The sequence below is a fragment of the Oryctolagus cuniculus genome, chromosome 8 (genome assembly GCF_051225735.1).
Source record: "Oryctolagus cuniculus isolate XC-2025 breed Fujian yellow rabbit chromosome 8, ASM5122573v1, whole genome shotgun sequence".
NCBI lineage: Eukaryota > Metazoa > Chordata > Mammalia > Lagomorpha > Leporidae > Oryctolagus > Oryctolagus cuniculus.
Genome location: NC_142874.1, coordinates 92177937 through 92204729, shown reverse-complemented (window position 1 = coordinate 92204729; position 26793 = coordinate 92177937). Strand labels below are relative to the sequence as shown.

Sequence of the window (26793 nt, the reverse complement as noted above, 5' to 3'; positions counted from 1 at the left end):
CCCCATGGTAACATAAACTACATGGCATAATTTTCAAGCATCATTTTTAATGACAGGGTATTTCATCAAATTAACAAACTATAGTATTTGTTACTTGAATGTTGTTTCCTGTTTTCTATATAAAATATTCTGCTGAACCCCAATGTTTATCACCTTTCCTTTATTCTAGATTATTTTAAGTGAGAGTCTTTGAAGTAAAATTACTATGTCAGCGAATATGACATCCAATGCCAGCTGCTTTCCCAAAGAATTTTGCCAGTTTATGCGTCCACCAAAAATACGTGACAATGAAAGTGGTGGCCATTTTCCCACTGAGGAGTCAGAATGGTTTTTTGTTGGCTTTGGTTTGGTTTTCCCTCCAGAGGTTATTTGAACATCTTCCATGTAGGCAAGTCTAAGTTTGGGTGGTGACTACCTTCAATCAGCCTCTCCTCTTCACATGGGAGTGGGACCCTTTCTCCAATGTGAGACCATTTCTGCCACCTAAGTTGCCAAAATGTATAATTTGCCCACGTGGGACTCGGATCCCTGCATGACTCCCGTGATGTGTCTCACTCCTCCCTGCGGAAGCACCATGTGCAGGCACAATGCTGTCCTCCTGCGTCATAGTCCATGCTCACCTGAGGGGTGGACACTAAGGTTTGCTGAGACTTCTGGAGAAATCTCATGATGTTCCATTTCTATTACTTGCCATTCAGGGTACGGCTTCCCACACTATGGATTTCCTACCTACGGTGGAATTTCCTTTCATCCTGGAACCACTAAATCTAATGCTGGGATGAACCATGGTAAGTGATGTTCTTTAATTACTGAATATGAAAAAAATTAATGCCACGTGGGTTTATCATTATTTATCACAACTATGTTATCATCTTGAAAATAATTATGAATGCAAATTAAAAGATACTTTTCCAAAATATTATTTCTTGTAGATGATGTAAACTCTGTTCTTTGTTTATATTTATAATCTGTTTATGTATTTACTTTGTAAGTGGCATGAGTAGGAGAGAAAAAGAACTTTAAGAAGAGACAGATAATTGACTATTCAAACAGAAATACTTTTGAAATCATTATGAGTCTTATAGGGTTGGTCTTTTTCCATCAAATGCATCTTCTAAATAGCAGTTGTTATACCATGTGTTCATACTTTATATCACAAATGCATTCTCTTGTGTACCCATTGAAGAAATAATGCTGTAAAACCTTCCTTTTTATTGAATCCTATTTTATGCTAAGTGCCTTTACAAACTTTTGACTGTAATCTTTATGACACTTTGTAAGTAAAATATTAGGATTCCATTTTATAGACAGAAGAACTGGCACTAAGGAATGTTCGTCTATTGAAAGCTCATGGCTCTTTAGCAGCAAAATCAGAATTTTAACTGGGTCTGGCCATAGAATCCATGTGCTTTCACAGTACCTGTCAGATAACATAGTTGGAGCTAAAAGAGCATGGTCAGACTGATCTTTGGAGAGTTCCCATACTAAAGAATGTGAACTGAGATCACATCTTTACAGTTTACTTTGTTTATTAGTGTTAGAAAAAAATAATTGCTCCACTTTCAAGAACTTTAAATTTTCCACTTCCCTGCAATTCACAGAAGAGGCTTATTTCACTTTTTTCCTTTACAAATAAGTTCTAAATTTTTAGAAGTACATTTTAGAAATGGTTCTTAGAAGTGAGAGTTTAAAATAGCTCCCAAACATGTTACTTATGATGTGACATTTAAAAAAAATTACAGATAATTTTCTGTTCCCTTTGCAGTAATCATGCCTGCTACTTTTATCTAACCTGCACTGAAACAGCAAATTATAACTGAATTAAGAGATTTTACAGAGAAAAAGCTGATGTTTTTGCATTTATCTTAGGAACCATAGACTCCGAATGTAAAACTGACCCTGGATGTTGTGACAAGAGTGATGACAGAGAGGCCATAAATCCCTCTGGAAAAGTAATTGAAACCACAGACCAAGATAAGGAATCTGACACATCCAGTGATGGGAGTGATGAGGCCGCGCTGATGTGCACAGCAGAAGTGAAGGAGGAGAATGCTAGGTTTCAGGGTAAGTGAACACACAGATGCTTACATTCTGTCAGTCAGCTAGGCAGGGTTATTTCTAGGTGCAGAAAGCTATGCCAGAAGACTGGTGTATTTTCTGTTGATCTAAAAATGATATATTAACATCTAGTTCAATGTACTCTTCAAAGTCCTGTGTGCTTCCTGAAAAGCTTGTGTTGGGTCATCTTATTCACAGTGGTATTTTCCATTTTCCCATTGTTATCTTTTTTTTTTTTTTTTTTTTTTTTTTTGGACAGGCAGAGTGGACAGTGAGAGAGACAGAGAGAAAGGTCTTCCTTTGCCATTGGTTCACCCTCCAATGGCCGCCGCAGCCAGCACACTGCAGCCGGCGCACCGCACTGATCCGATGGCAGGAGCCAGGCACTCATCCTGGTCTCCCATGGGGTGCAGGGCCCAAGGACTTGGGCCATCCTCCACTGCATTCCCGGGCCACAGCAGAGAGCTGGCCTGGAAGAGGGGCAACCGGGACAGAATCTGGCACCCCGACCGGGACTAGAACCCGGTGTGCCGGTGTCGCAAGGCAGAGGATTAGCCTAGTGAGCCATGGCGCTGGCTCCAATGTTATCTTTCAATGTAAAGTACAGAAATTTACATGTGCACTCACCCATCTCAATGAGAAAATTTTAGGGTGTAGTGAAAGATAATCAACTTCTTTTCTGGCATAGATAATACAGCACAGTTTCCACAATCATCATAGTCATCTCTCAAGTCTAGCTTAACTGTCATACTGAAGTGAACTTTGCCTGAAATTAGGAACTTTTCTTTTTTTCCTGTTGCCTCCTTTGAAGAAGTAGGATTGGGGGAAATATACTTTTATTTACTTTGAAGGATTACTCATTCTATAAAGGAAAGATAACAAATATTTAAATTTGTTGACCTCATATGCTCTCCGTCACCTATTTGTTTGACTTATACCCTTTAAAAATGACCAACCAGGGCATGCATTTAGCCTAGCAGTCAAGATGTCAGTTAAGATGTCCATGCTCATAATAGAATACTTGGGTTCCATTTCCAGCTCTAGCTCTTGATCCCAGCTTCCTGCTAACACACACCCAGACAGACAGTGCTGTTGACTCAAGTAGCTGGGTTCCTGCCACCCATGTTGGAGATTATGATTGAGTTCATACACTGGCCCAAGCCCAGCCATTGCAGGCATTTGGGAAATGATAACAGATGTGGGCCGGCGCCGCGGCTCACTAGGCTAATCCTCCGCCTTGCGGCGCTGGCACACCGGGTTCTAGTCCAGTCAGGGCGCCGGATTCTGTCCCAGATGCCCCTCTTCCAGGCCAGCTCTCTACTGTGGCCAGGGAGTGCAGTGGAGGATGGCCCAAGTGCTTGGGCCCTGCACCCCATGGGAGACCAGGATAAGTACCTGGCTCCTGCCATTGGATTAGCGTGGTGCACGGCAGCGGCGGCCATTGGAGGGTGAACCAATGGCGAAGGAAGACCTTTCTCTCTGTCTCTCTCACTGTCCACTCTGCCTGTCAAAAAAAAAAAAAGAGATAGCAGATGTGATTGCTCTCCTCTCTCTCGTCACTCTTCCTCTCTTCTGCCTCTCAGATAAGTAATAGAAATAAATCTGGGGACAGGTGGTTGGTGCAGCAGGTTAAAGCGCTGCCTGGGATGTCTGCACCCCATGTTGGAGTCCCTACTACTCTACTTCTGATCAAGCATTCCTGCCAATGCATTCCTCTGTGTCTCTCTTTCAAATAAAAAAAGAATTAAAAAGAAATGAGAATGACCAACCATGCTTAGCTGCAGAGCCTTATAAAAACAGGCCATTTACAGTTTGTGGCCAGCCCTGACCTGAAGGGAGCAGACTTTACAGAAACACCAGTGGCTCTTTGAAACTGTATCCATGGCAGAGATGTTTGTTTTTTGACAAGTTGCCAAATGAGATAATTGTTGAAGATTCCAATGAAGAATTAGTTCACCAAGAAATTGGTTATTTAAAATTATGGCAAATCCAGTCAACCTTGTTTGGAGAGTGACTGTTCCACTTAAAATAAAAGTTATCATCAGTTTTTCTCCCTAAAAATCCTTAGACAGATTGTTATTTTAGATAAGTCTATTTGTGAGTGAGCCAGCGTCCAAGCCAAAAATGTGCTTTTTTTTTTCTGATGAACACAATCTAGAAACATTGAAAGGAGTATTTTCAACAAAAACAGTATGTTTTGAGGTAGCAGAGCACTGATGCCTCAGGCATGCCATACCTGCGGTGAACGTGCAGGAAATCCAGTGATGGTTGTGGTTCTTGCCTTGCAGATAACCTGTTTCTAGAGAAGGCTCTGGAGCTTGCCAAGCGGCATGCCAATGCCCTCTTCGACTACGCAGTGACAGGAGATGTGAAGATGCTCCTGGCTGTCCAGAGACATCTCACTGTAGTGCAGGATGAGAATGGGGACAGGTAAGTTAGGACTCTCATAAGACAAGGGTTGCTTCGGGGTAGTAAAGACAGAAAAGCATTATGTAATGGATACAGGCTAGAGATTAAAAAAAATAGTTCGGAGTCACTGGATCCTGTAACACTGAGTCTCGCAAAATAACGTCAGTAAGATCGAGTAGCACAATTTGCTTATCTTGTCCTACTGCTCTCACCAGTCGGACTCTTGTACAGCTGGAGTGTTCACCAAAGAGTACACCTCTCTGGGCAAGAAAACGAAGGTGTCTGGTAAGTATTTTGAAAAGCCTCGGTTGTTACTGGAATAGCATTTGGAGAATCAAGAGTCCAACCAAAGCCCTGAAACATTGTTCTCCCAGCTACATATTTGTGATGGTGGTGTGCTCAAGGAAAGGCCCAATAAGGGCAGCAGCAACAAGATGATTACAAGGCAGTTGTCCATCTTTCCCAGTCACTGGTTCCTTCTCCACTGCCTCTGAAAGTAGCTTCCAGGCTGTGACTGGCAGACTTCTGACAGCTCCAGCCCATGCTGTGTGGGCGTCTGACATTCCAAACTCCGTGCCTTCCATTCCTGTTCTTACTGAGATTACTTTGCAAAGCCACCTGGGTTCTTTCCAAAAAGGTTTGCTTAGTCCTTTCATTGAGATTTCTAAATGATCTCAAAAGCCTATAAAAATAACGAGACAGCAGCCTTCAGATTCAAGTCAAGTATTTTATCTAAAACCTTCCCAAAATAGCATCAACAGTGAGAAATCCCTCTTTTATGGACAAGCTCTTGAGTGCTGTGTTTTAAACCTCAGTTTAAAAATGGAACCAAATGCTTTAGGAAAGTGCCAGCCTTAGGGTTTCAAGCAGAGACCTTTGTTCTTATTCCTTGCAGCATATAACCAAGGATGTGGTGTAACCACTGGCCTTGTTATACAGTATCAGAGGAACCGGCACAACCTTCTTTGTGCAAAGCCATGAACAGCACAATTTTTTTTTTTTTTTAGGGTTAAATAATCCATTTACCACTCAGTAGCTTGCAACCACAAGAGAAAGCAGTCAGCCAAGACGTGACAGTGTCGAGTGACATTCTTAGGGGCCTGCTGAAGTGATGAGTGTAAGAAGAGCTGAAAGGGAACTCTGGGGTTTGAAGGGAAGATTGTGGAAAGGGGTGCAGGCACGGGTGTTGCAGGAGAAGCACAGGTACATGTAAGGACTGCTTGCCAAGCAGGACATGAAAGCTGAAGAGGCCCCTCCCAGGACCCCAGACATACTCACACAAGCAGGCTCTCAGAGAGGCGAAAGACATGGGCCACGGGGAGTCCGAGGAGGAGTCATCCCTGCGGGGTGTGGGCAAATGATGGCTTTTGGACATTACAGCTCAGGCCTCTGGTTTTCATTGAGCTTGTCATGTTTGGCTAATAATCTGAATCCTGTGGCCATTAGTCATCATAGAAAATACAATAAAGAAAAAAAATATAAAACCTTCTGGTATTGGGGAAATTCCCATGCGGGTGTGAGGATTTGAGGGGGAGGGGGAATGTACTTCTGCTATGAAATGCTGAGCTGCGCATGGAAATTTTTAGGCTGTTTTTGAAGTATGACCTTTTTCTTGGTACATGTGCATCATGTCTGCGTCAGACTGCAGGCCTGTTTCAGAAGTCTTCTTCCAACATCACATTTCAAGAGGCCATAGTGAAACCCTGAAATCATTCATTGAAAAATATCTCTTAAATAGTGAAATCACAATCTAGTTTTTTTAGGCCATTCATGTACCAATGTTAATACCCAAATAAAATATATTCACTGTTGCTAAGGCCTGAATAAAGGGGCATCTCATATCTTTAGGGACGATCCAGCCTGCCCCTCAAATCCCAGATGCACTAGCACCCTGTGATGCTCTGAGTGTGCATTGCATCTCAGTATGTCCGTGCTTGGAAGTAGTTATCTTTTTTTTTTTTTTTTTTACAGGCAGAGTGGACAGTGAGAGAGAGAGACAGAGAGAAAGGTCTTCCTTTGCCGTTGGTTCACCCTCCAATGGCCGCCGCGGCCGGTGCGCTGCGGCCGGCGCACCGCGCTGATCCGATGGCAGGAGCCAGGAGCCAGGTGCTTTTCCTGGTCTCCCATGGGGTGCAGGGCCCAAGCACCTGGGCCATCCTCCACTGCACTCCCTGGCCACAGCAGAGAGCTGGCCTGGAAGAGGGGCAACCAGGACAGAATCTGGCGCCCCGACCGGGACTAGAACCCGGTGTGCCGGTGTCGCAAGGCAGAGGATTAGCCTATTGAGCCGCGGCGCCGGCCTAGTTATCCTTTTAGATGTCTACCTGCCACTCACATTCTGGAGCAGTACACCTGTGTCCCTTAACGCAGAGTGGCTTAAAGGATTCACAGATGGCTTTAGAGTAAGATAGCCTAATTTTGAACCTGAGTTTCACTGCTTTCTAAATATGTGACCTGGATTGAGATAAATGGCTCCTGTAAGTCTCAATTTCATCATCAGAAAAGCCAGAGTAATCCAGGTAATTCAAAAATTCATGACAGATGGAATTAAAGGATAAATTTATTTTGGTGCAAAAAAAATGAAGTTAATCAGAGTATTTTTGTGATACCCATTTTCCATGATTTTCTGAAGTCCCCTACCTCATTGGATCATTGTTATGATGCAATGATGTATCTCAAGTGCTTAGCAAAATCTGGTTAAATAGAAGCTCTCAACAGTAGCCATTTTTATTGTCATTGTTTCAAATCAGTTTTAAGTGTTTTAACAATTAAGCTATATTCCTATGATAATGATGTTTGTCACCCATTCTTGTTTTTTTACCTTGTTAGCATAAGTCCCCTAGATTCCTTCTGACATTCTTGTTTCCATGCCTACATTGTGCTAGGGCTGTAAGGCTGATGGCAGCACTTGCATAACCAAGCAGTGTATTTGAGAGGGGACAGCTTGCTCTGCCTAGGAAGTTGGGAAAGTCTTCTCTGAATTTGTGAAATTTGAACTGGAATATAAGGGACATAGTGAGCGTGGTCCAGGCCAAGGGAGTTTTGCCAAGGTGAGGGAGTAGGGAATATATTCAGTTTGTTTCTTCAAAAATTGCTTCAAGAGTTTCCTCAAAACTCTGACTCCACTCTCTGCTCTTGGGGTCTAGGATGATCTTGAAAGATTTTTTTTTGAAAGTCAGAGTTACACAGAGAGAGGAGAGGCAGAGAGAGAGAGAGAGAGAGGTTCTCCATCCGCGGGTTCACTCCCCAATTGGCCACAACAGCTGGAGCTGCACCGATCGGAAGCCAGGAGCCAGGAGCTTCCTCCTGGTCTCCCACATGGGTACAGGGACCCAAGGACTTGGGCCACCTTCCACCACTTTCCCAGGCCACAGCAGAGAACTGGATTGGAAGTGGAACAGCCAGGTCTCTAACGGGCCCCCACATGGGATGCCAGCGCCCCAGGTCAGGGCATTAACCCACTGCGCCACAAGTTACTGTGGCACAGTAGATTAATCCTCCCCGCCGGCATCCCGTATGGACACCCGTTCTAGTCCCAGCTACTCCTCTTCTGATCCAGCTCTCTGATATGGCCTGGGAAAGCAGTAGAAGATGGCCCACGCCCTTGGGCCGCTGCACCCATGTGGGAGACCTGGAAGAAGCTCCTGGCTGCTGGCTTCAGATCAGCGCAGCTCTGGCCATTGCAACCATTTGGGGAATGAACCAATGGGTGGAAGACCTCTCTCCCTGTCTCTCTCTGTCTGTAAGTCTATCAAATAAATAAAATCTTTTTTAAAAAGAGTCATCAGCGAGCGCCGCGGCTCACTTAGCTAATCCTCCACCTGGGGTGCGGTTCTAGTTCCGGTTGGGGCGCCAGTTCTAGTCCCGGTTGCTCCTCTTCCAGTCCAGCTCTCTGCTGTGGCCCGGGAAGGCAGTGGAGGATGGCCCAAGTGCTTGGGCCCTGCACCCGCATGAGAGACCAGGAGGAAGCACCTGGCTCCTGGTTTCGGATCGGTGCAACACGCCAGCTGTAGCAGCCATTTGGGGAGGTGAACCAATGGAAGGAATACCTTTCTCTCTCTGTCTCTCTCACTGTCTAACTCTGCTGTATTTAAAAAAAAAAAAAAAAGTCATCACACTGTATTTTGGAGGCAAGTGGCAGGACTAGTGCCAGGCATTCATTTTACACCCACCAGTAGGGAACAGGTAGAGAAGAGAACACCTGAAACTGTAGCAGAGGTGGACCCAGGGTTTGAGCTCAGGTCCCTCTGGCCTTGGCACTTACAGAGGTCAAACATAAACACTCCCAGAGGCCAGGCAGCCCTTGCGTGAGCAGCCTTGGGTAGGCCTTGAGCGGTCTAGATCTGGAGAGAGCATTCCACCTCAGATTCAAGCCATGTTATAGAGTCAGAATATTTTAGTGCTAAGTAAAACTAGGCATGAGAGCCAGATTCAGTTTGCAGTTGTAATCCTAATCATATCTTAGAAACTTTTATTTTCATTAACACTTTAGTTAACTATCACCACTGTATTTTCATTCCAGCGTCTTACACCTAGCAATCATCCACCGTCATGCTCAGCTGGTGAGGGATCTGCTGGAAGTCACGTCTGGCTTGATTTCTGACGACATCATCAACATGCGAAATGACCTGTACCAGGTAAACAGAAATCCCAAGGAGACGCCTGAAGAAAAATCAGTACTATTTTGTTGTGTTTGTGCGTGTATGTCAACAGTAGCAGAAATACAATAAGACCTCTTTGTAGGTAATACCAGGAGTGTTACTTGATGAATAAGGATCCCCTGATATGTAACAGCAATTACCCCACAGTGAAACGCAGCATCCTGCTGGGGAAGGCAAACTTTAAACTCTAGAAATCAGATTTGATACATTTTAGGAGGAGACCCTAAAGTAAAAATGTCACATCTATCAAGAGAAGTAAAGTTGACAAATTAAGTTTGAAAAGGCAACACTTTGTAAGGATTTTAAAGTCTACTAAAGGGGCCAGCGCCTTGGCTCACTTGGTTAATCCTCTGCCTGTGGCGCCAGCATCCCATATGGGCGCCGGGTTCTAGTTTCGGTTGTTCCTCTTCCAGTCCAGCTCTCTGCTGTGGCCTGGGAAGGCAGTGGAGGATGGCTCAAGTGCTTGGGCCCTGCCCCCGCATGGGATACCGGGAGGAAGCACCTGACTCCTGGCTTCAGATCGGCACAGCTCCGGCTGTGGCGGCCATTTGGGGGGTGAACCAACGGAGGGAGGACCTTTCTCTCTGTCTCTCTCACTAACTCTGTCAAAAAAATAAATAAATAAAGTCTATTAAAACATGCTTAGCATCCATATTAAATGTATATCAAATAACAGGTTTGAAATCAGAACATAGAAAGGTAAAAAAGGTTGCTTGAGGAAGAAAAGGCATCTTTCAAAAGTAAAAGCAGTTCAGTTAGGAAGACTGGGAACACCTGAGTTTGGCCCAAATACAATTTAGAGAGAAATTATGTGGGCTGAAAAAGCAACTCCAGGAACTGCAGAGAGATCTGCAGACATGGCAGAGAGAAGTCAGAGGGAGACTCAGTATGGCCACCTGATGGGTACATGCAGATTTCAGAGTGAGGAAGGGAGGCTGGAACGCAGAGCATGAGGCCAGGATGACATCTGCTGCGGGAGCTCCTTCTCCCCTCCCCTGGTTGGTTTCCCCACTTGTTGCCTTTCCTGCTGCCCCCCGAGGCTTGTGTGTAAGTAAGTCTTGCCCTCTCGTTCACTGTCCATCTGTCTCCATCATTTCACTTGACCCGTAGTATCTTCCTGGACTTCCATGGCCTAGGTGGTGTGCTCAGATCCTGATCCGGCTGTAGCTGTCATGCCCAAGATATGACCAGCAATTGTATATAATTATTTACCTAATGAAGGTTCCTGGTCCCATTCTCAATCTTTTAAGCAGATGGAAGAATAATTTTATTTCACCATTTTAAAGGAAGTTAAAATTTAATTAAAGAAAATTGATATTTCCTCATTTGGATTTCCACATTTTAAAATGTGCTTTAAATGTCTTAACATGTTTACATATAGCTGTTAATAGACTTTATCTGTGAATAGGTGCTTCCTGATAGGAAAATTATGTTTTCTGTTCAATTTAAGACATTAGACTTCTTCTCAGCCTCTTGTGCTTACTGTTTTTTTCTTAAGATTTATTTATTTATTTGAAAGTCAGAGTTACAGAGAGAGAGGAGAGGCAGAGAGAGAGAGAGGTCTTCCATCAATGGTTAGGTACGTCACCTAGTCCTGCCACTTGCCTCCAAAATACAGTTTGATGACTTTTTTAAAAAAAGATTTTATTGGCTGGTGCCGTGGCTCACTAGGCTAATCCTCCGCCTGTGACGCTGGCACCCCAGGTTCTAGTCCCGGTTGGGGCGCCGGATTCTGTCCCAGTTGCTCCTCTTCCAGTCCAGCTGTGGCCCGGGAGTGCAGTGGAGGATGGCCCAAGTCCTTGGGCCCTGCACCCCATGGGAGACCAGGAGAAGCACCTGGCTCCTGCCTTCGGATCAGTGCAGTGCACCAGCCATAGTGGCCAGTTAGGTGGTGAACCAACGGAAGGAAGACCTTTCTCTCTGTCTCTCTCTCACTGTCTAACTCTGTCAAAAAAAAATTATTTGAGAGGTAGAGTTACAGAGACTCCCCAATTGGCTGCAGCAGCCAGAGCTGCACCGATCTGAAGCTAGGAGCCAGGAGCTTCTTCCAGGTCTCCCATGTGGGTGCAGGGGCCCAAGGATTTGGGCCGTCTTCTGCTGCTTTCCCGGGCCACAGCAGAAAGCTGGATCAGAAGTGGAGCAGCTGTCTCGAACAGGCACCCATATGGGATGCCGGCACCTCAAGCCAGGGTGTTAACCCGCTGCACCACAGCACCGGCCCCTTGTGCTTACTGTTTAATTTTCTTTAATGCTTAAAGAAAAAGTGAAGTGAGGGACTCTTCGTGCATAATACAAAACAACTAGGATGACGTCTGATTCCACATTCGTTTAAAGGTTGCTCTCATCATCAAACTTTCATACCATTCATGGCAGCAGGGTTGGGGAGAGAGGTTGTTGGTTTTTGGAAAGTCATTTGGCCCATAAAGCTTGATTCTTTTGGACTTTTGAACTGTTTGCTCCTTTTAGCCATCACAGCGTGTGAAGAAATCTAGGAATGGAATGTGGTCGCTTCTTAGTCCTCCTTTCAGAGACTGCTTAACCTCATTGCCTGTAGGTCAGATTCAAGCAGTCCCTCGTTTTTCTGTTTATAAATAGGATCTGAAAAGGATCCCCTACAACAAGATCAGTAGCCATGATCTGTTATGTGCTAACCCCCTTGCTGTACTCTTTGGTTACATATATCAAGATGCTCCAGTATGCTGCAGACATATCCCTTGAAATCATTGCCACAGACATGTCTGCCCCTTCTGACTGGGGACTTTTGGGAGAATATGGTCCTCGCCACCACCAGTCTTATTAATGGACAAGGATTCCAGATTCTCTCCCACCTTCTTGGTCTCAAACATGCACTCAGTGGAAACTCTGATTTGAAAACTAGAGACGACTAAGATCTGAACTCTTACTAATCTGCTGTAAAGGTTTCTGGTAGTATATCTTGTGAAAATTTACAAGTTCTCTAAGTAATTTGGATCATTTGGCAGTTATCTTAAACATTCTCCCCAAATACCTTTCACTAATCTTAGACCAGTTCTGTGACCATCTGTCACGACCAACTCCCTCTCCCACCCACCCACCCACCAGAGACACACTCAGAATAGTCCAAGTGCATGGAGTCAGGCGGCTTCTGGAAATATTCTATTTAAATCTTATTCTCCTTTCCCATTCCCCTTTCTCTAACATAAACCACTACTCTCAGATTTTTTTTTATATGAGTTATTTTATTCCCATAAAACATTATTGGAGGTATTTTGTGTATATGTGTTTTCCTTTTATTCTTTCAGTTATTTTGAGGATATATTCAATATAGTTTTTAAGATTTATTTATTTGAAAGACAGAGTTACACAGAGAGAGGAGAGGCAGAGAGAGTCTTCCATCCACTGGTTCACTCCCCAACTGGCTGCACTAGCCAGAGCCACGCCAATACAAAACCAGGAGCCAGAAGCTTCTTCCAGGTCTCCCACATGGGGGCAGGGGCCCAAGGGCTTGGGCCATCTTCTACTGCTTTCCCAGGCCATACCCAAGAGCTGGATTGGAAGTGTAGCAGCCGGGACTTGATCCAGCATACACATGGGATGCTGGCACTACAGGTGGCGGCTTTACCCACTATGCCACAGCGCCAGCCCCTCAATATAGTTTTTTGTTGTTGTTGTTGTTGTTGTTGTTGTTTTGCTAATTTGAAATTCAGAGTTATGCAGAGAGAGAGAAGTCCTCCATCTGCTGGTTCACTGCCCAGATGGCCGCAATGGCCAGAGTTGCGCCAATCTGAAGCCAGGAGCCTGGGTGCAGGGGCCTAAGAACTTGGGCCATCTTCTACTCCTTTCCCAGGCCATAGCAGAGAGCTGAATTGGAAGTGGAGCAGCCAGATCTCGAACCGTCAGCCATATGGGATCCTGGCGCTTCGGGCCAAGGTATTAACCCACTGCGCCACAGCATCGGCCCCAGTATAATTTTTAAAATAGTACTAACAGGGGCCGGCATCCCATATGGGCACTGCTCCACTTCTGATCCAGTGCTCTGCTGTGGCCTGGGAAAAGCAGAAGATGGCCCAAGCCCTTGGGCCCCTGCACCCACATGGGAGACAGAGAAGAAGCTCCTGGCTTCAGATCAGCACAGCTCTGGCCGTTGCAGCCAACTGGGGAATGAAGCAATGGATGGAAGACCTCTCTCTCTCTCCTAACTCTTTCAAATAAATAAATTAAAAAAAAAAAAAAGTAGTACTAACAGATGCATACATTAGAAAGTCAATGGCAGTGCACAGGCTCTACTCACAGATCTAACTGTTGTGTCTGTAGGTATGGGGTTTTCTTAGGTATTGGCTATGTGTACTATACTTGAAGCACATAGATAATTTAGTATATTTTCACAAATAATCCACATTATTATCCATACCTATCCTACCTTATATCAACTTGTTTTTGAATATAATTACAAAATTATAAGTTAGGGAGAGGGAACTCCATTTTCCCCAAATGGTAGCATCCTACATAACTGTAACATAGTATCAATACCAGGAAATTGATGTTGATATAATCTACAGCTCTTAATCAGATTTTACCAATTTCACTTATTTTATTTGGAAGCTAGAGAGACAGAGATTCCCTGTCTGCTGATTCATTCCCCAAATGCCTACAACAGCTAAGGCTAAGCTAAGCCAAAGCCAGGAACCAAGAGTCAACCCAGGTCTCCCACTTGAGTGACAGGAACCCAATTACTTGAGCCAACACTGCTACCCCAAGGAATGCATTAGCGGGAAACTAGAATTGGTAGTGGATCCAGGACTTGGACCCAGGCACTGAGATGTGGGATGCCAATGACACAAATATCTCAACCCTGGGCCAAATGCCCGCCATAAGATTTCACCAGTTGATATGCACTAATTTGTGCATATCCGTGTAGTTATTCATGCATGTGTATGATTTTAACTTTTTATTTATTTACTTGAGAGTCAGAGAGAGAGAACTCCCATCTACTGGCCCCCTCTCTGATGCCCACAATGAGTGGGACTGGGATCGGCTGAAACCAGGAGCCAGGTACTCAATCCAGGTATCCGATGTGGTGGGTGGCAGAAACCTAGTTAGTTGAGCCTTTACTTGTTTCCTCCCAGGGTTTGCATTAGCAGGAAACTGAAGTCAGGTGCTAGAGCTGGGTATCAAACCTAGGTACCATGATATGGAATGCAGGCATATTAACTATGAGGCTAAACACCCACCTAATGCATATGTGTTTCAAATGTGTAAGTGGCATGATGCTTTTCTGCCCCTGCTGTTTATATGCTCTATCCATGCAGTTATAATATATATAATATAAATTATATATAATACATATTATATTATATATATAGCTCTATCCATGCTAGTTAATAAACTAGCCTACAGCTAGTTTATTCTTTCTGCTCCTGAAGAGAATCCCACAGTGTGCACCTTCCACCTATGACATACTTGTTTCCCAGTAGTAGATACTTTACCAACTTGAAGCTTCCCTTTAAGTAAATAAATAAAACCTTGATGGACTACACTGCAGTGAATATCAGCACTCTTGTCCTCTCGTGGATTCATGTCAGAATTTCACATGTTTGTAGGACTTGGATTACCAAGGCATTTGTATATTTGGCTCTGCAGAATGTCTTCATATGTACCCACTCCCATAACCACAGGCACAGCATGAGAGTTCCTGGATCTCCATGTTATATAACTGTCTAATCCGTAATCCTGCGTTCAATATCTAGAAGCCTAAAATAGCATAGAAAACCCTTGGTAGCACTGTGGGATAAAACTTTAAGAAAAACCAAACCTCTTTTACTCATAAGAAATTTTATACAATATTTTTCAAACCTATTTTAAACTACAGATATTTCCTAATTTCTGAATGGTATAATATTTTTTTATTTCAGTTCCTTTTTTCACAATTTTATTGTCTTTCCTTTTCCCACCTAAAGTTTCAAAGACAGTTCCATTTTAAGCCAGGATTATAGTCCTAGAAGATGAAAGAAGTATGGGAGATTTATAAGGTGGCAGAAAAAGAAAAAAATTCTGTCTTGTTTCTGCTGTATTAAATACTTAGTGTAGCAGAGATTTAGATGACCCAGGCATTATTCGCTCTGCCAGTTCTCGTGTGCTGTGGTTGCTTATACCAGCTAGGATGTTGGTGGCCTACCTACTGCAACCAGTAGCTGCTTATAGGAAATGAGGACATAGGCAAAATGTCACTAGCCAGGCTGGACTTCAGAGTCAGGCTTCTGTGGAATACACTGATTTTTTTTTTTAGAAAACTTTTATTTAATAAATATAAATTTCAGAAGTACAACTTTTGGATTATAGCAGTTTTTCCTGCTATAACCACCCTCCCACCTGCAAACCATCCCATCTCCTACTCCCTCTCCCATCCCATTCTTAAGATTGATTTTTAATTATCTTTATATACAGAAGATCAACTTAGTATATACTAAGTAAAGATTTCAACAGTTTGCATCCACACAGACACACAAAGTATAAAGTACTGTTTGAGGACTATTTTTACCATTAATTCTCATAGTACACAACATATTAAGGACAGAGATCCTACATGGGGAGTAAGTACACAATGACTCCTATTGTTGGTTTAACACAATTGACACTTATGATGTCAGTAATCAAGCTGACAGGGCCATAATCAAAGTGGAAATTCTCTCCTCCCTTCAGAGAAAGGTACCTCCTTTGATGGCTCGTTCTTTCCGCTGGGATCTCACTGAAATCTTTCATTTAGGTCATTTTTTGCCACAGTTTCTTGGCTTCCCATGCCTGCAAAACTCTCATGGGCTTTTTAGCCAGGTCCAAATGTCTTAACGGCTGATTCTGAGGCCAAAGTGCTGTTTAGAGCATTTGCCGGAATACGCTGATTTGTATAAAAATATATTGCTGTTCTCTGTGACCTCAGTTCTTTGAGAGATGCCTTTGTGGTTTTGTTTTTTCTTGCTGGTTTTTGAAAATAGCCTTTTCAAAACATCTCATTTGCATTCATGCATGTACTATTTTGTGGGCAAGGTATTCAAATTGACTTAAGTATCTGTTAGGTGCCAGCACTCAGCTGTTTTATTCACCTGAGTCCTTTTAGTAAGATAGTTAGAGTCCTGGTTATATGATACAGAATCCTATAAGACCTTCCATGAAATAGAGGTAAGAGTTATATTGATTCATCTACTGGAGCCAGTCCATGGAACAATATTTGTTAGTTTAACAAATTTATTTTCCATGTCAGTATAGAATGATGGCACCTTGGTTCATTGGTTTCTATTGAGTAATTCATTTAAACATGTTCAGCAGAACCATAGCCTTCATTTGATTTTTTAACATATGGAATTTAAGATGAAGGTTGATATCTACTAAAAACTCAAGAAAACTAAATTTACTACTAGGTAAGCTAAAATATCAACAGTTGGACCATGACAAGAAACAAAGAAATTTACAGAGTTGTAAATGCCAAAATAAACATAATTGCTGAATGTTGGTTCATTGTACCTACCTTATTAGCATATGGTATGAACAGTAATTTGCTTGCTAAGGTTGTGAATTAAACTGGGAATGGGAAATGGCTGTGCAGTATGACCCCAGGTATGGCCATGACGGCTCCCAAGCCATGGCTGGAAGTGTTCACCACTGACCCAGGCATCTCCTGCCCCTTCTCCATTTCCCAGACACCCTTGCACTTGGCAGTGATCACTAAGCAGGAAGACGTGGTACAGGATTTGCTGCGAGCTGGGGCAGACCTGAGTCTTTTGGACCGCTTGGGCAACTCTGTTTTGCACCTAGCTGCCAAAGAAGGACAAGACCAAATTCTCAGTGTCTTACTCAAGCACAAAAAGGCACCACTACTTATTGACCATCCCAATGGGGAAGGTAAGAGACAAGCATGCAGTGCTGGTATAACCTCCTCTCTTAGCTTTCTAATTACCAGGGATTCAATACGTGTGTTAACTTGATTTGTGCCCAGAGGGCTTTCCTTAGGCACCTGGAGCTCATTGTCTCTTGTGGTATTCCTTTTCACTCAGCTCACCGTAACTAATTCCTTTAATTTGGAGGAGTGAGTAGGAAGAAAAGGCAGAATCCTGAGCAAACACTTATCTTGAAGTCTGTGAAGCGGCACTGATTCCACTCCTGTTTATGTACTCTCAATGGCTCCTGAGAACACAGTTGGAGCCTATGGCTTGCAGGGCAGAACAATACACCTATAGTGTCTGCAGAGCTGACAGGCAGCCTCTGTCCCTGTGATCGATCCAGTTTTGCCACTTCCTTCTGCTTGGGCCCTAGGTCTGAATGCCATCCACCTAGCCGTGTTGAGCAATAGCCTGCCGTGCCTGCTGCTGCTGGTGGCCGCTGGGGCGGATGTCAATGCCCAGGAGCAGAAGTCGGGGCGCACGGCACTGCACCTAGCTGTGGAACATGACAACATCTCCTTGGCCGGCTGCTTGCTCCTGGAGGTGAAGAACAAACTTATCTCCCAGGGGAGACTCAGGGATCCTTTAAAACAATGAAGTCAGCTAACAATTCTCTGACTATATTCAGCTTTACTGATTTAACATCTGTGCAAGCTTTCAGAGTAGCACCTTTAGGCATTCCCCCAACCCCAGCATCTCTAACTGGAGATGACCTCATTGGCAGAGCCAGCCCAGAGCAGTGACTGGGCTAGTAGATAAGACCGCAGGGGCCATGCCCACAGGAGGAGGTGGGGACAAAAGGCTGAGAGAACCTTTCGCTAAGCCTGTTCCTGTGTGGGCCGGATTTTAGGGCGATGCCCACGTGGACAGTACCACCTACGATGGAACTACACCCCTGCATATAGCGGCTGGGAGAGGATCCACCAGACTGGCAGCTCTTCTCAAAGCAGCAGGTAAGAAGGCCTGGTGGTCGCTGATGGAAAATGTGTTCCGAAATTCAAACCCAGCTCCAGCAAAGCCACAGAAAAGCACAGGTAAATAAAAATTCTGTGGCTGATCACATTTTAACTGCAATAGAGACACTGTTTGAACTAGTAATCCTGGCTTCTCCCCGATCCTCATGCCAGTTGATACTCTCTGATTCATCTGTTTGTTTTGGTTTGGGCTATTTAGATTAACTCTCTTGACAAAGGATCTTCCTAAAGCAGAGTTTAGTTACTTAAGCATTCTGAGCAGCACCAGTCTCAGATCATGTCAGAGGTCCTCAGGAGAAGTCAAAGACTTCCTTCAGAGTAGGAGAAGGCATAACCATGTGCGAGGCACTAACCGTTGCTGCTGTTTGTGGACCTTATTGTGGGCCAGGCATTTGCTCGGTTAATCCACAGTAACCTTTGCAGTGATGCCCATCTTAACAGCCAAGGAGACAAGACCAGCATGGCTGGCCGGGTCTCATGCCCTTTGTCCCAATGCGTGGCAGAGTGTAAGTCATGCTTCCGCAGTCTGAATTTCCAGATTTCATCTTCTCTCCTCTGTTCCTCTCCCTGCTTCGTTCCTGGGTTATTCTAGTGCATCCTCTTGTGCTGTGAAGTATAGACATTATTCCCAGTCATCTTGGACTCCACATTTAGAACCTTAAACAATATTGAAATCTGTACTTCAAGCTGCCCTAACATAACCTCAGGGGTTATTAAAAATTTTTAGAGGGTGTTAAATTACTTCAAGGAAACAGAGCAGGTTAAAGTACCATCTTGAAGGTATAGGAACCATTTCTTTGGAAGCACACAATTTTCTGACATGTAAGATCATATCCCAGATAAGCACCAGCCTTTTCCTTTGTCAAGTTGAACTTTTTCTTGAGTAAGAGACTTTGCAGCATGTTCATGAATAATTTTAGAAGCCACTGATTATGATTAAGAAATGCCTTCAAACAAGTAGAGTTATCTTGCCTTCAACACTGCCCTCTCTTGCATACTCAGACTCCTATTAAAGGAGTAGCAAGTAGCAGTTCTTCTGATGAAAATACACTCAGCTAAAAGCCTAGTTCTGAGCTCAAAGTCATGACGAAGGTCGCATCAGGAACAGACACGGCTCAGCTCCTCTGTTTCTCAGCCTTTTAAACTGTTTATCTTTGTTTCTCCATTCCTTTCATGGTCAGGACTGGGAGAATGACATCGAGAAATAGCAGGCATATCGTTCAGTGACTCTCATCAGGCCCTCATTAGGCCCTCTCTTACTACTGAAGTTAGTCCCAATCAGATAATCTCCCAGCAAAATACAAACAGGCTCCCTCTCCCGACACAGTATGCTGAGCCTACTACTGTTCATTAGACATCAAACGAAACATGTTCTCATAAAAATACTGTCTGCCTTTGAAAAGTAACTCTTGCTCTAACCTTTGAGTTATTTTGGGTGATTTCTTGCCAGAAGCTAAAGAACAGACTAGATTTCCCAAGATTCATTAGCCCCAAAATTTTCAGTTACTACACACCCTAGCAGGAGGTTTTCTTGGTGCTTTTTGTTTCAAGATCAGAGCTCTGCCAGTGCTGTACACAGGAATAAAATTGACCATGCTGTCATAAAACCTGAAGCGTCTTAGATCTTTTGTTTGAGTGAGAGTAGAGGCTGAAAAATGTGCCCTGGCAAGCATAAGTTCGAACAGTTAAGACTTCAGTCCTGAGGGTGCACCGCCATCCCCGTCAACTGCTGTCCATTAGGCTCAGATCAAGGATGTGCCGTTCAGTTGGAAAATGCCCAGTGGTTAAATGTGGAAGAGTATTCAAAGTCTTGTGTTTTCCATGGTATCCTTTGCTATATAGGGTGTCATGAGACACCTTTGTAGTCAAAGTAAATTAAAATTTAAAAAGAACTTCAGTGGAATACTTTATGCATTAAAAATTAACCAGGTAATTGCCTGTAGCAGCTACCGTGCTTTGCCTTTGGAAATCTGACCCCTGCAAGCAGCTGAAGTTGGCAAGACCTGGGTTTACCTACTGCTGTGTAATGCGTCTTCACAGGAGCAGACCCCCTGGTGGAGAACTTTGAGCCTCTCTACGACTTGGACGACTCTTGGGAGACGGCTGGAGAGGATGAAGGAGTTGTGCCTGGAACCACTCCTCTGGATATGGCCGCCAGCTGGCAGGTGAGTGCTGTGCTGTCTGCCTGATGGTGGCTCCTGAGGAAGCCAGAGCTTCAGGAGTGGAAGAACAGATGGTCTTCCTGGGACTTCATTCCCCAAGGAACATGTCTTTCATTGTTAAGAAAGTCTGCTTGTCAAGAGCCATATTGCTCTTGAAAACCCTATCCATGAAAGATCCAGGTCAGCCGAATGCTGAATGTGAATGTGTGTGCTGAGATGGGAGGGAGGGTCGGGAACGAGAAAACACAAAATCCACCTAAGAATTACCCTGTCGCATTCTCTGAAGCTAGGGTGAACGTGACAGTTTGTTTTCAGCTTAGGTAGGTGATTTCTGGACATAAAAATAAACTGGGAATTCTTCTGAGGATTTCAGTAAATGTGAACAGAGTAAGCAGACTTAAAGCCTTCCTCAAACCGCCCCTGTGCTGAGATCTGAAGGGGAAGTGCTTCCTAGGCCTTTGAGCCCAGGACGGACAGCCGGGGAGGAGTGGGCCCCATGCAGATCCCCACTGCAGCAGAGGGGCGCGTGAGGGCCCACACTGCTCCACACGTCAGAACTGCTCACCTGTCTCCCAGAAGCCGTCTGTGTAGAGCTGCGTGGCACTGCTGGAGAGCACACAGCCAGCACTCCTTTCCCGGAAGGCCTTGACAGGCCAGCGGCCAGAGAGTGGCTGCAGAGAACACCCGAGCGGCCGCCACAGCAGAATTTTCCTTTTAGCCTAGGATGTTTCTGGACCCCCAGTGCTAATGCCAGTGGTGCCCGAGGCTGGCACCAGGCCTTGTGAGTGTACAGACTGCTTGGTTTGCACAGGCCTATCCACTCCATGCTTTTTTTTTTTTTTTTTTATTTTGACAGGCAGAGTGGACAGTGAGAGAGAGAGACAGAGAGAAAGGTCTTCCTTTTGCCGCTGGTTCACCCTCCAGTGGCCGCCGCGGCCGGCGTACCGCGCTGATCCAAGGGCAGGAGCCAGGTGCTTATCCTGGTCTCCCATGGGGTGCAGGGCCCAAGCACTTGGGCCATCCTCCACTGCACTTCCTGGCCACAGCAGAGAGCTGGCCTGGAAGAGGGGCAACCGGGACAGAATCCGGTGCCCCAACCGGGACTAGAACCCGGTGTGCCGGCGCCGCAAGGCAGAGGATTAGCCCAGTGAGCCGCGGCGCCGGCCCACTCCATGCTCTTTAGCCTTCTCGGGAGGAAGTAGCAAGGGGTCATGGTGTCACAGCCGAGTAAGCTCGGCTTGAGCCCTGGGTCTCTTGGCCCTAGTCCCTCAGAAAGGTCACCGCTCAGAGTCCGCAGGCCAAGTTGGGTACTGCTCCCCACCTCGGAAAGTGGAACAGCCTCCTGGCCTCTAGGGCCCCTGAAGCTGTACTCCCCGCAAAGAGCACAGGTACACCTGCAGGCAAGTTCTCACTTCTCTCCCCATCCCTGCCTCCTCTAGTGAGGAGGACATACTGAGCTCTTTACTGTCAACAGACAGGTTTCCCTAGTGGTCCATGCAGTGCATAATGTTTGCTGTGTTTTTCTCCCCACAGGTGTTTGACATATTAAATGGAAAACCGTATGAGCCAGAGTTCACATCTGATGAGTTAATGGCACAAGGTGGGTGCAGGACAGCCAGATTCTCGAAGCCAGCATGCCAAGGGTGTGCTGTGGAAGACACAGTTCTTGTTCCAGAATCACTGGGTCCTGGAGTTACATCCAGTTTTCCTCTCCTGAAATGTATACTGTGCTAGTCAGCCGGGCTTCTGCTGACTGCCAAGGCCAGTAGCTTGGCTGCTTCCACTGGGAGTAGGGAGGCAGACAACATGGCGGCGAGCAGGCCCTCCAGGGTGGCTCTGGTGGGTTAGGACAATCCTGTTGTTCTTCATTTCCTTCAGGAGACATGAGACAGCTGACTGAAGACGCAAAGCTGCAGCTCTACAAATTGCTAGAAATTCCCGATCCAGACAAAAACTGGGCTACTCTGGCACAGAAATTAGGCCTGGGGATACTTAACAATGCCTTCCGGCTGAGTCCTGCTCCTTCTAAAACTCTTATGGACAATTACGAGGTAATGGACAACCTCAGGTACTTAACTATTGGGCTTTATTCTGTAACATCACCAGCCAGGCCATCATCCCTTACCCCGTCCCTGGAGTCTGAGGAAGAAAAACCAGTTCTTACCCAGGGCGGAAGCCCCCCTTCCTGAGAAGGGATTTTCAGATGCCTGGAGACTTCCCGTGAAGGTGCTACCTGCAGGGTCAGGATGGTCCCAGCACCATGATCCGGAGCAAGCACAATAGGCCGGCATGAACACACGTAGCTTCCCGGCCCTGAGAACGTGCCTTGCTCACACGTCAGCAGGTGGACCCAGCATTCTGTGAGATGACTTCCAGTGCAGTCATTCCCGGTGATGCTTCCCTTTCTGTAAATAGAAGATAGAAGAACACGGGCTGAAATCGTTTTCTGCTGAAAGCGTCCTTGTTGGCTTCAGCAGACCTCACTCTAGGTGGAGTTTCACTGCCTCAGCACTTTCTCTCCCTCTCTCTCTCTGCACTCACCATCAGCCACTTCTCTGGGATTTCCTGAGTGGCCTTTGAGCTGAGACAGGAAACGTGATTAAGAGACTGTTTTCTTAGTCAGCCTTCTCTCTGAGTGCAGGAGGGGAGCACATAGAAGAGGGCAGGATTAGGGTGGCGCTGTTCACAGCCTGCACAGAGCCCCATCCCCATGTCTTTCCCACAGGTCTCTGGTGGGACAGTCCGAGAGCTGGTGGAGGCCTTGAGACAGATGGGCTACACCGAAGCCATCGAAGTGATCCAGGCGGACTTCGGCAGCGCGGGAACCGCAGCCACGAGTCCCGTGAAAGCCACCTCCCAGGCGCACTCGCTGCCTCTGTCGCCGTCTTCCACAAGGCAGCAGCTAGGTAAAGAACACAGACAAAGCCAAGGTGGTCGCTCCCTGCTCCCCAGGCTGGTGTCTTCGGTCCTCCTGGGGATGTGGCAGGGCAGGGGCCGCCTCCTTTCATCTCCTGAGTGTATTTCCCTGGGCACGTGTCTGTGTGCCCTGGTCTGACTCTACCCTATCCAGGTTAAAGCACAGCTCCCAGGGACCCCCATTCATATACAAGAGCTACTGCCATCTCCAGTAAATACTGGGGACAGCGCGATGTGAGTGGCTGCAGTTCATGTCATTTCTCTCACTCCTTAACAAGATACAGAGAAGACACACGGCGCCTGGTCTGTAGACCAGAACCAGCCCTAGGCTGTAACTGCGGCTTTGTCCCCACACAGCCCTCAGTTCCTCTCCTGTGCTCGGACACTGACCTTGTCTGCTACCCAAAAACCCATAACTATGGGGCATGTGCTCACAACACAACCCTATGCTCTTGCATTTCTCCACAGTCTCCCAGTCACTAGGAAACCATTTCATGCTCTCTCTTTCTAAAATCCCGGCACCTCTTGCCTCTCCTTACCCTGTATATTTGTTAAAAACATAGGAGCACTTAGTACTCCGTTACCCTTTCACCGTCAAGTCCACCAGCCCACCGGGGCCCAGCGAGGAGCAGCCCCTCCCCTTGCTCCTGTCACTCTTGCCCTCCTCCTGTGGTCACAGTTCCTCCCTGCCTCCCACCTCCCCTCTCAAGCAGGCTGTAATGTTCTCAGCTTTACAAACGGAGAGCAGCCATGGCCCTGAACCACATCCCCTTTATCAACAGGCCAATCACTCAGTTCCCCTACACAGAAGAATTTCATAGAGCCTTTCCCACCTCTTCACCTCTGTCCTTTCCTTGACCCCCTGCTGTCGAGGCACCAGCACAGGTCTCCACTGGCCCTGCCCTTGTCACTGACCAGCAGCCTCCACGTCGCCGTCCCTCTCATCCCCTCAACGTGCGTGTGTCCCAGGCAACCACTCCCTGCTCCCCCAGGGAGAGTCCCCGGTCCTCCACTCCTGGCCTCTCCACAGCCCTCCCTACTGCTCTGCACAGAACCCTGGGTGGCCACGTGTGTTAGAAGCACTGCCATCCGACCAGGAGGGAGACACAAATCTGAGAAGTAACCATCAGCACCGCTCCCAGTCCAGTCCACTCACGTCTTGCCTAGATCCCCGAGACAGCTCCCAGTCAGTCCCTTTGCTTCCTCTCTGTCCACCTCCCATCCACAACAGGTGATGCCGTCCACGTGTGAAATCAGTGAGATCTGTTTCTCCTGTTGTCTCCTCTCCATTCATCCACTCAGCGAATCCTCACCAAGCACACGTTTAAGGTGGAGAAACACTGTCCCTGCTTGAGCCGTTTACTCTTTCCAGCTGCACTGACAAGCTCTTCCCTCCTCCCCTTCCACCGAGGCCTTCTCTCTGCTCCCTAGGGCCTAGAGCCCTTCTCTCCCGCTTCCCGGAAAGCGCCTCACCTGGGTGGTTCCTGCTGGCCAGCAGTGTTGCCCTGCGAGGGGGTCTTGCCTAGGGGACTAAGGACGGATGTCCTTGTGCCCACTAGGAGAACCACCCAGATCTCCTGCCTTATGACCCAGTGCCCCTTCTACAGAAAAATTCAAAGAAAAAAATAAGAATTAATCCCTTAATTTGCAGTTAGTTTTAAAATAAGTTCCCAGAACATAGATCAAATAAAGTCTGGTTGATTGGATAAATTAATACCAACACAATAGTCATCAGCTGCCATTGAAGCCCTAGTATTCTAATATCTATTATTTTCATTGGTCACATCCCTTAGAGCACTTCTCAGAAAGGAGAACTCAACCTAGTTTTCCAGAATGGACTCATTTTCATCAAAATGCCCTTTTTTTTTGCCACCAAAACTGTTTTGAGACAGTATATACTGTTGAAAAGCCTAAGCAGCTCACAGATTTTTCATTTTTAGCTGCTACTTTGTTCATTTATTTTGCCTAGGTTCAGCAGTTTCCCCAAGTATAAAATAGGTGATACAGTGGTTGGAAAAATACATCTGATTTCTAAGAAAGCAGGTGCATTTTGAGTCAAGAGAATTCAGAAAGGATTCTGGTAAACACAGGCTAGATTGCAAGAGAAAGATGTGAAAACATTCGGCTGGCACTCGCGGCTGCAGGTTTTACGTGAGACGGCATCTGCCACCCCCCCACACACACACCACCGGGACCGGCGGCAGTGAGCAGGCCGTGTAGGTGGGACACACCGACTGCTGGAAGCCAGCAGATGAGTCGTCCCTGGGCCTCTTAGAGGCCAGCTCACAACCCAGCTGGACGGTAAGGCTGTGAGAGAAGAGGCTGTGCCCCCCGTCAGTCTGTGCTTTCTCCCCACAGATGAGCTGCCAGACAGCGACAGCGTCTGTGACAGCGGCGTGGAGACGTCATTCCGCAGACTCAGCTTCACGGAGTCCCTCCCCAGCAGCGGCTCGATGCTAACTCTTCACAAAATGCCCCACGAGTACGGGCAAGAAGGACCTATCGAAGGCAAAATCTAGCCTCCCGGCAGTGTCCCACAGCGTGTAAACCAAAGCCCTGAATTCCACTGTATTGCCCACCGGAAGGAAGGTAAAGTGCGTCCCAAGGTGCTTGGAGGAGGACCGGCCTACCTGAATCATTGTCGATTTAATTCCAGGCCCCTGGCTGGACTGCCTTTCTTGGTTCGTAATGAATTTTAGTTTGGCTCCCTTGCAGGTAGTGTAGCGATCACAGCACTCGGCTGCGCTGACGCGTCGTTGGGGGGGAGGTAGCTTCTTGAGCTTTCAAAGCTGCTCCTGGATTACGGCTGCTTCCTGTTGTCGTTGCTGCTGTCCCTCTGCTGCGTTCCCACTGTCATTTAGAGCTGTCACTGTCCCACCCAGTGTTCCTGCTGGCCGTCCGTGGCACATTTGTGCGTTCAGATTAAGGGTGAAGAAAAGGGATATTCTATAAGGAGAGTCACTTGGTGTGCAATAAAAAAAACAAAACAAAAAAAAACATTGCTTTTTCTAACGTGGTTATCTCCGTGATTTGAAAACAACATGTACTTATCGATATTTAAACACAGTTACAATCATTGCTGAAAATTTCTCCACCATTTTCTGCATTTTGCTATTGTAAATATGTTTTTTAGATCAAATACTTTAAAGAAAAAAATGTTGGATTTATAAATGCTATTTTTTATTTTACTTTTATAATAAAAGGAAAAGCAAATTGATGATCTCACCTTGTTTGATCTCTGCCAGTACTTTCCTAAGATGATTCCTTGTAATCATGGGATCACTCCATAGCCTGATTATTATATTCCGATTCCCCTTTTGAGTCATTTTTTTTTATCTAGCAATGAACAAAACATTTACCAAAAGACAAATGTTTTAAGCTAAGATGCAAGCCTTCGGTTGTCAAATCCCAGCCTGGCCCATCTCATGTAGACCGTGTCATCTCTCACAACACCAGACCTCTTCACCGTCTTCTCCTTTGCCTCTGCCACACATCTTCTGAAATTCCAGTGTACTAGAAGGCCCTGGACAAGCAAGAAGCTTTGCTAAACCCTCTTCACTCAGAGGTGGAAAAAGAGAAAAGAAACGGTTTCGGATGAGGTGCTCTGGTGAACACTGCACTGGTTAACCAAGTTCCCACTCTAACAAGGATTTGCTGGTCTGCCGCTGGGGCTCCTTCCAGAATTCCTCCATTGCTGAGAGCT

At 45.9% G+C, this 26793-nt stretch overlaps 1 protein-coding gene across 3 annotated transcripts in view; it reads left to right on the top strand.

The window, feature by feature from the left end:
* The window catches only part of NFKB1 (nuclear factor kappa B subunit 1), a 135098-nt gene extending 108791 nt beyond the window's left edge, over positions 1-26307 (top strand). For all 3 annotated transcript variants that reach the window (XM_051819545.3, XM_051819546.3, XM_070047832.2), the window contains 12 exons: positions 699-788; positions 1870-2064; positions 4347-4488; positions 8990-9104; positions 16799-17000; positions 17412-17581; positions 17889-17991; positions 20053-20177; positions 21708-21774; positions 22053-22225; positions 22900-23080; positions 25449-26307. In XM_051819545.3, the coding sequence (XP_051675505.3) occupies positions 699-788; positions 1870-2064; positions 4347-4488; positions 8990-9104; positions 16799-17000; positions 17412-17581; positions 17889-17991; positions 20053-20177; positions 21708-21774; positions 22053-22225; positions 22900-23080; positions 25449-25609 (1724 nt within the window). In that variant the 3' untranslated portion in view covers positions 25610-26307. The remainder of the gene's footprint in view (positions 1-698; positions 789-1869; positions 2065-4346; positions 4489-8989; positions 9105-16798; positions 17001-17411; positions 17582-17888; positions 17992-20052; positions 20178-21707; positions 21775-22052; positions 22226-22899; positions 23081-25448) is intronic.
* Positions 26308-26793: the final 486 nt, after the last annotated feature.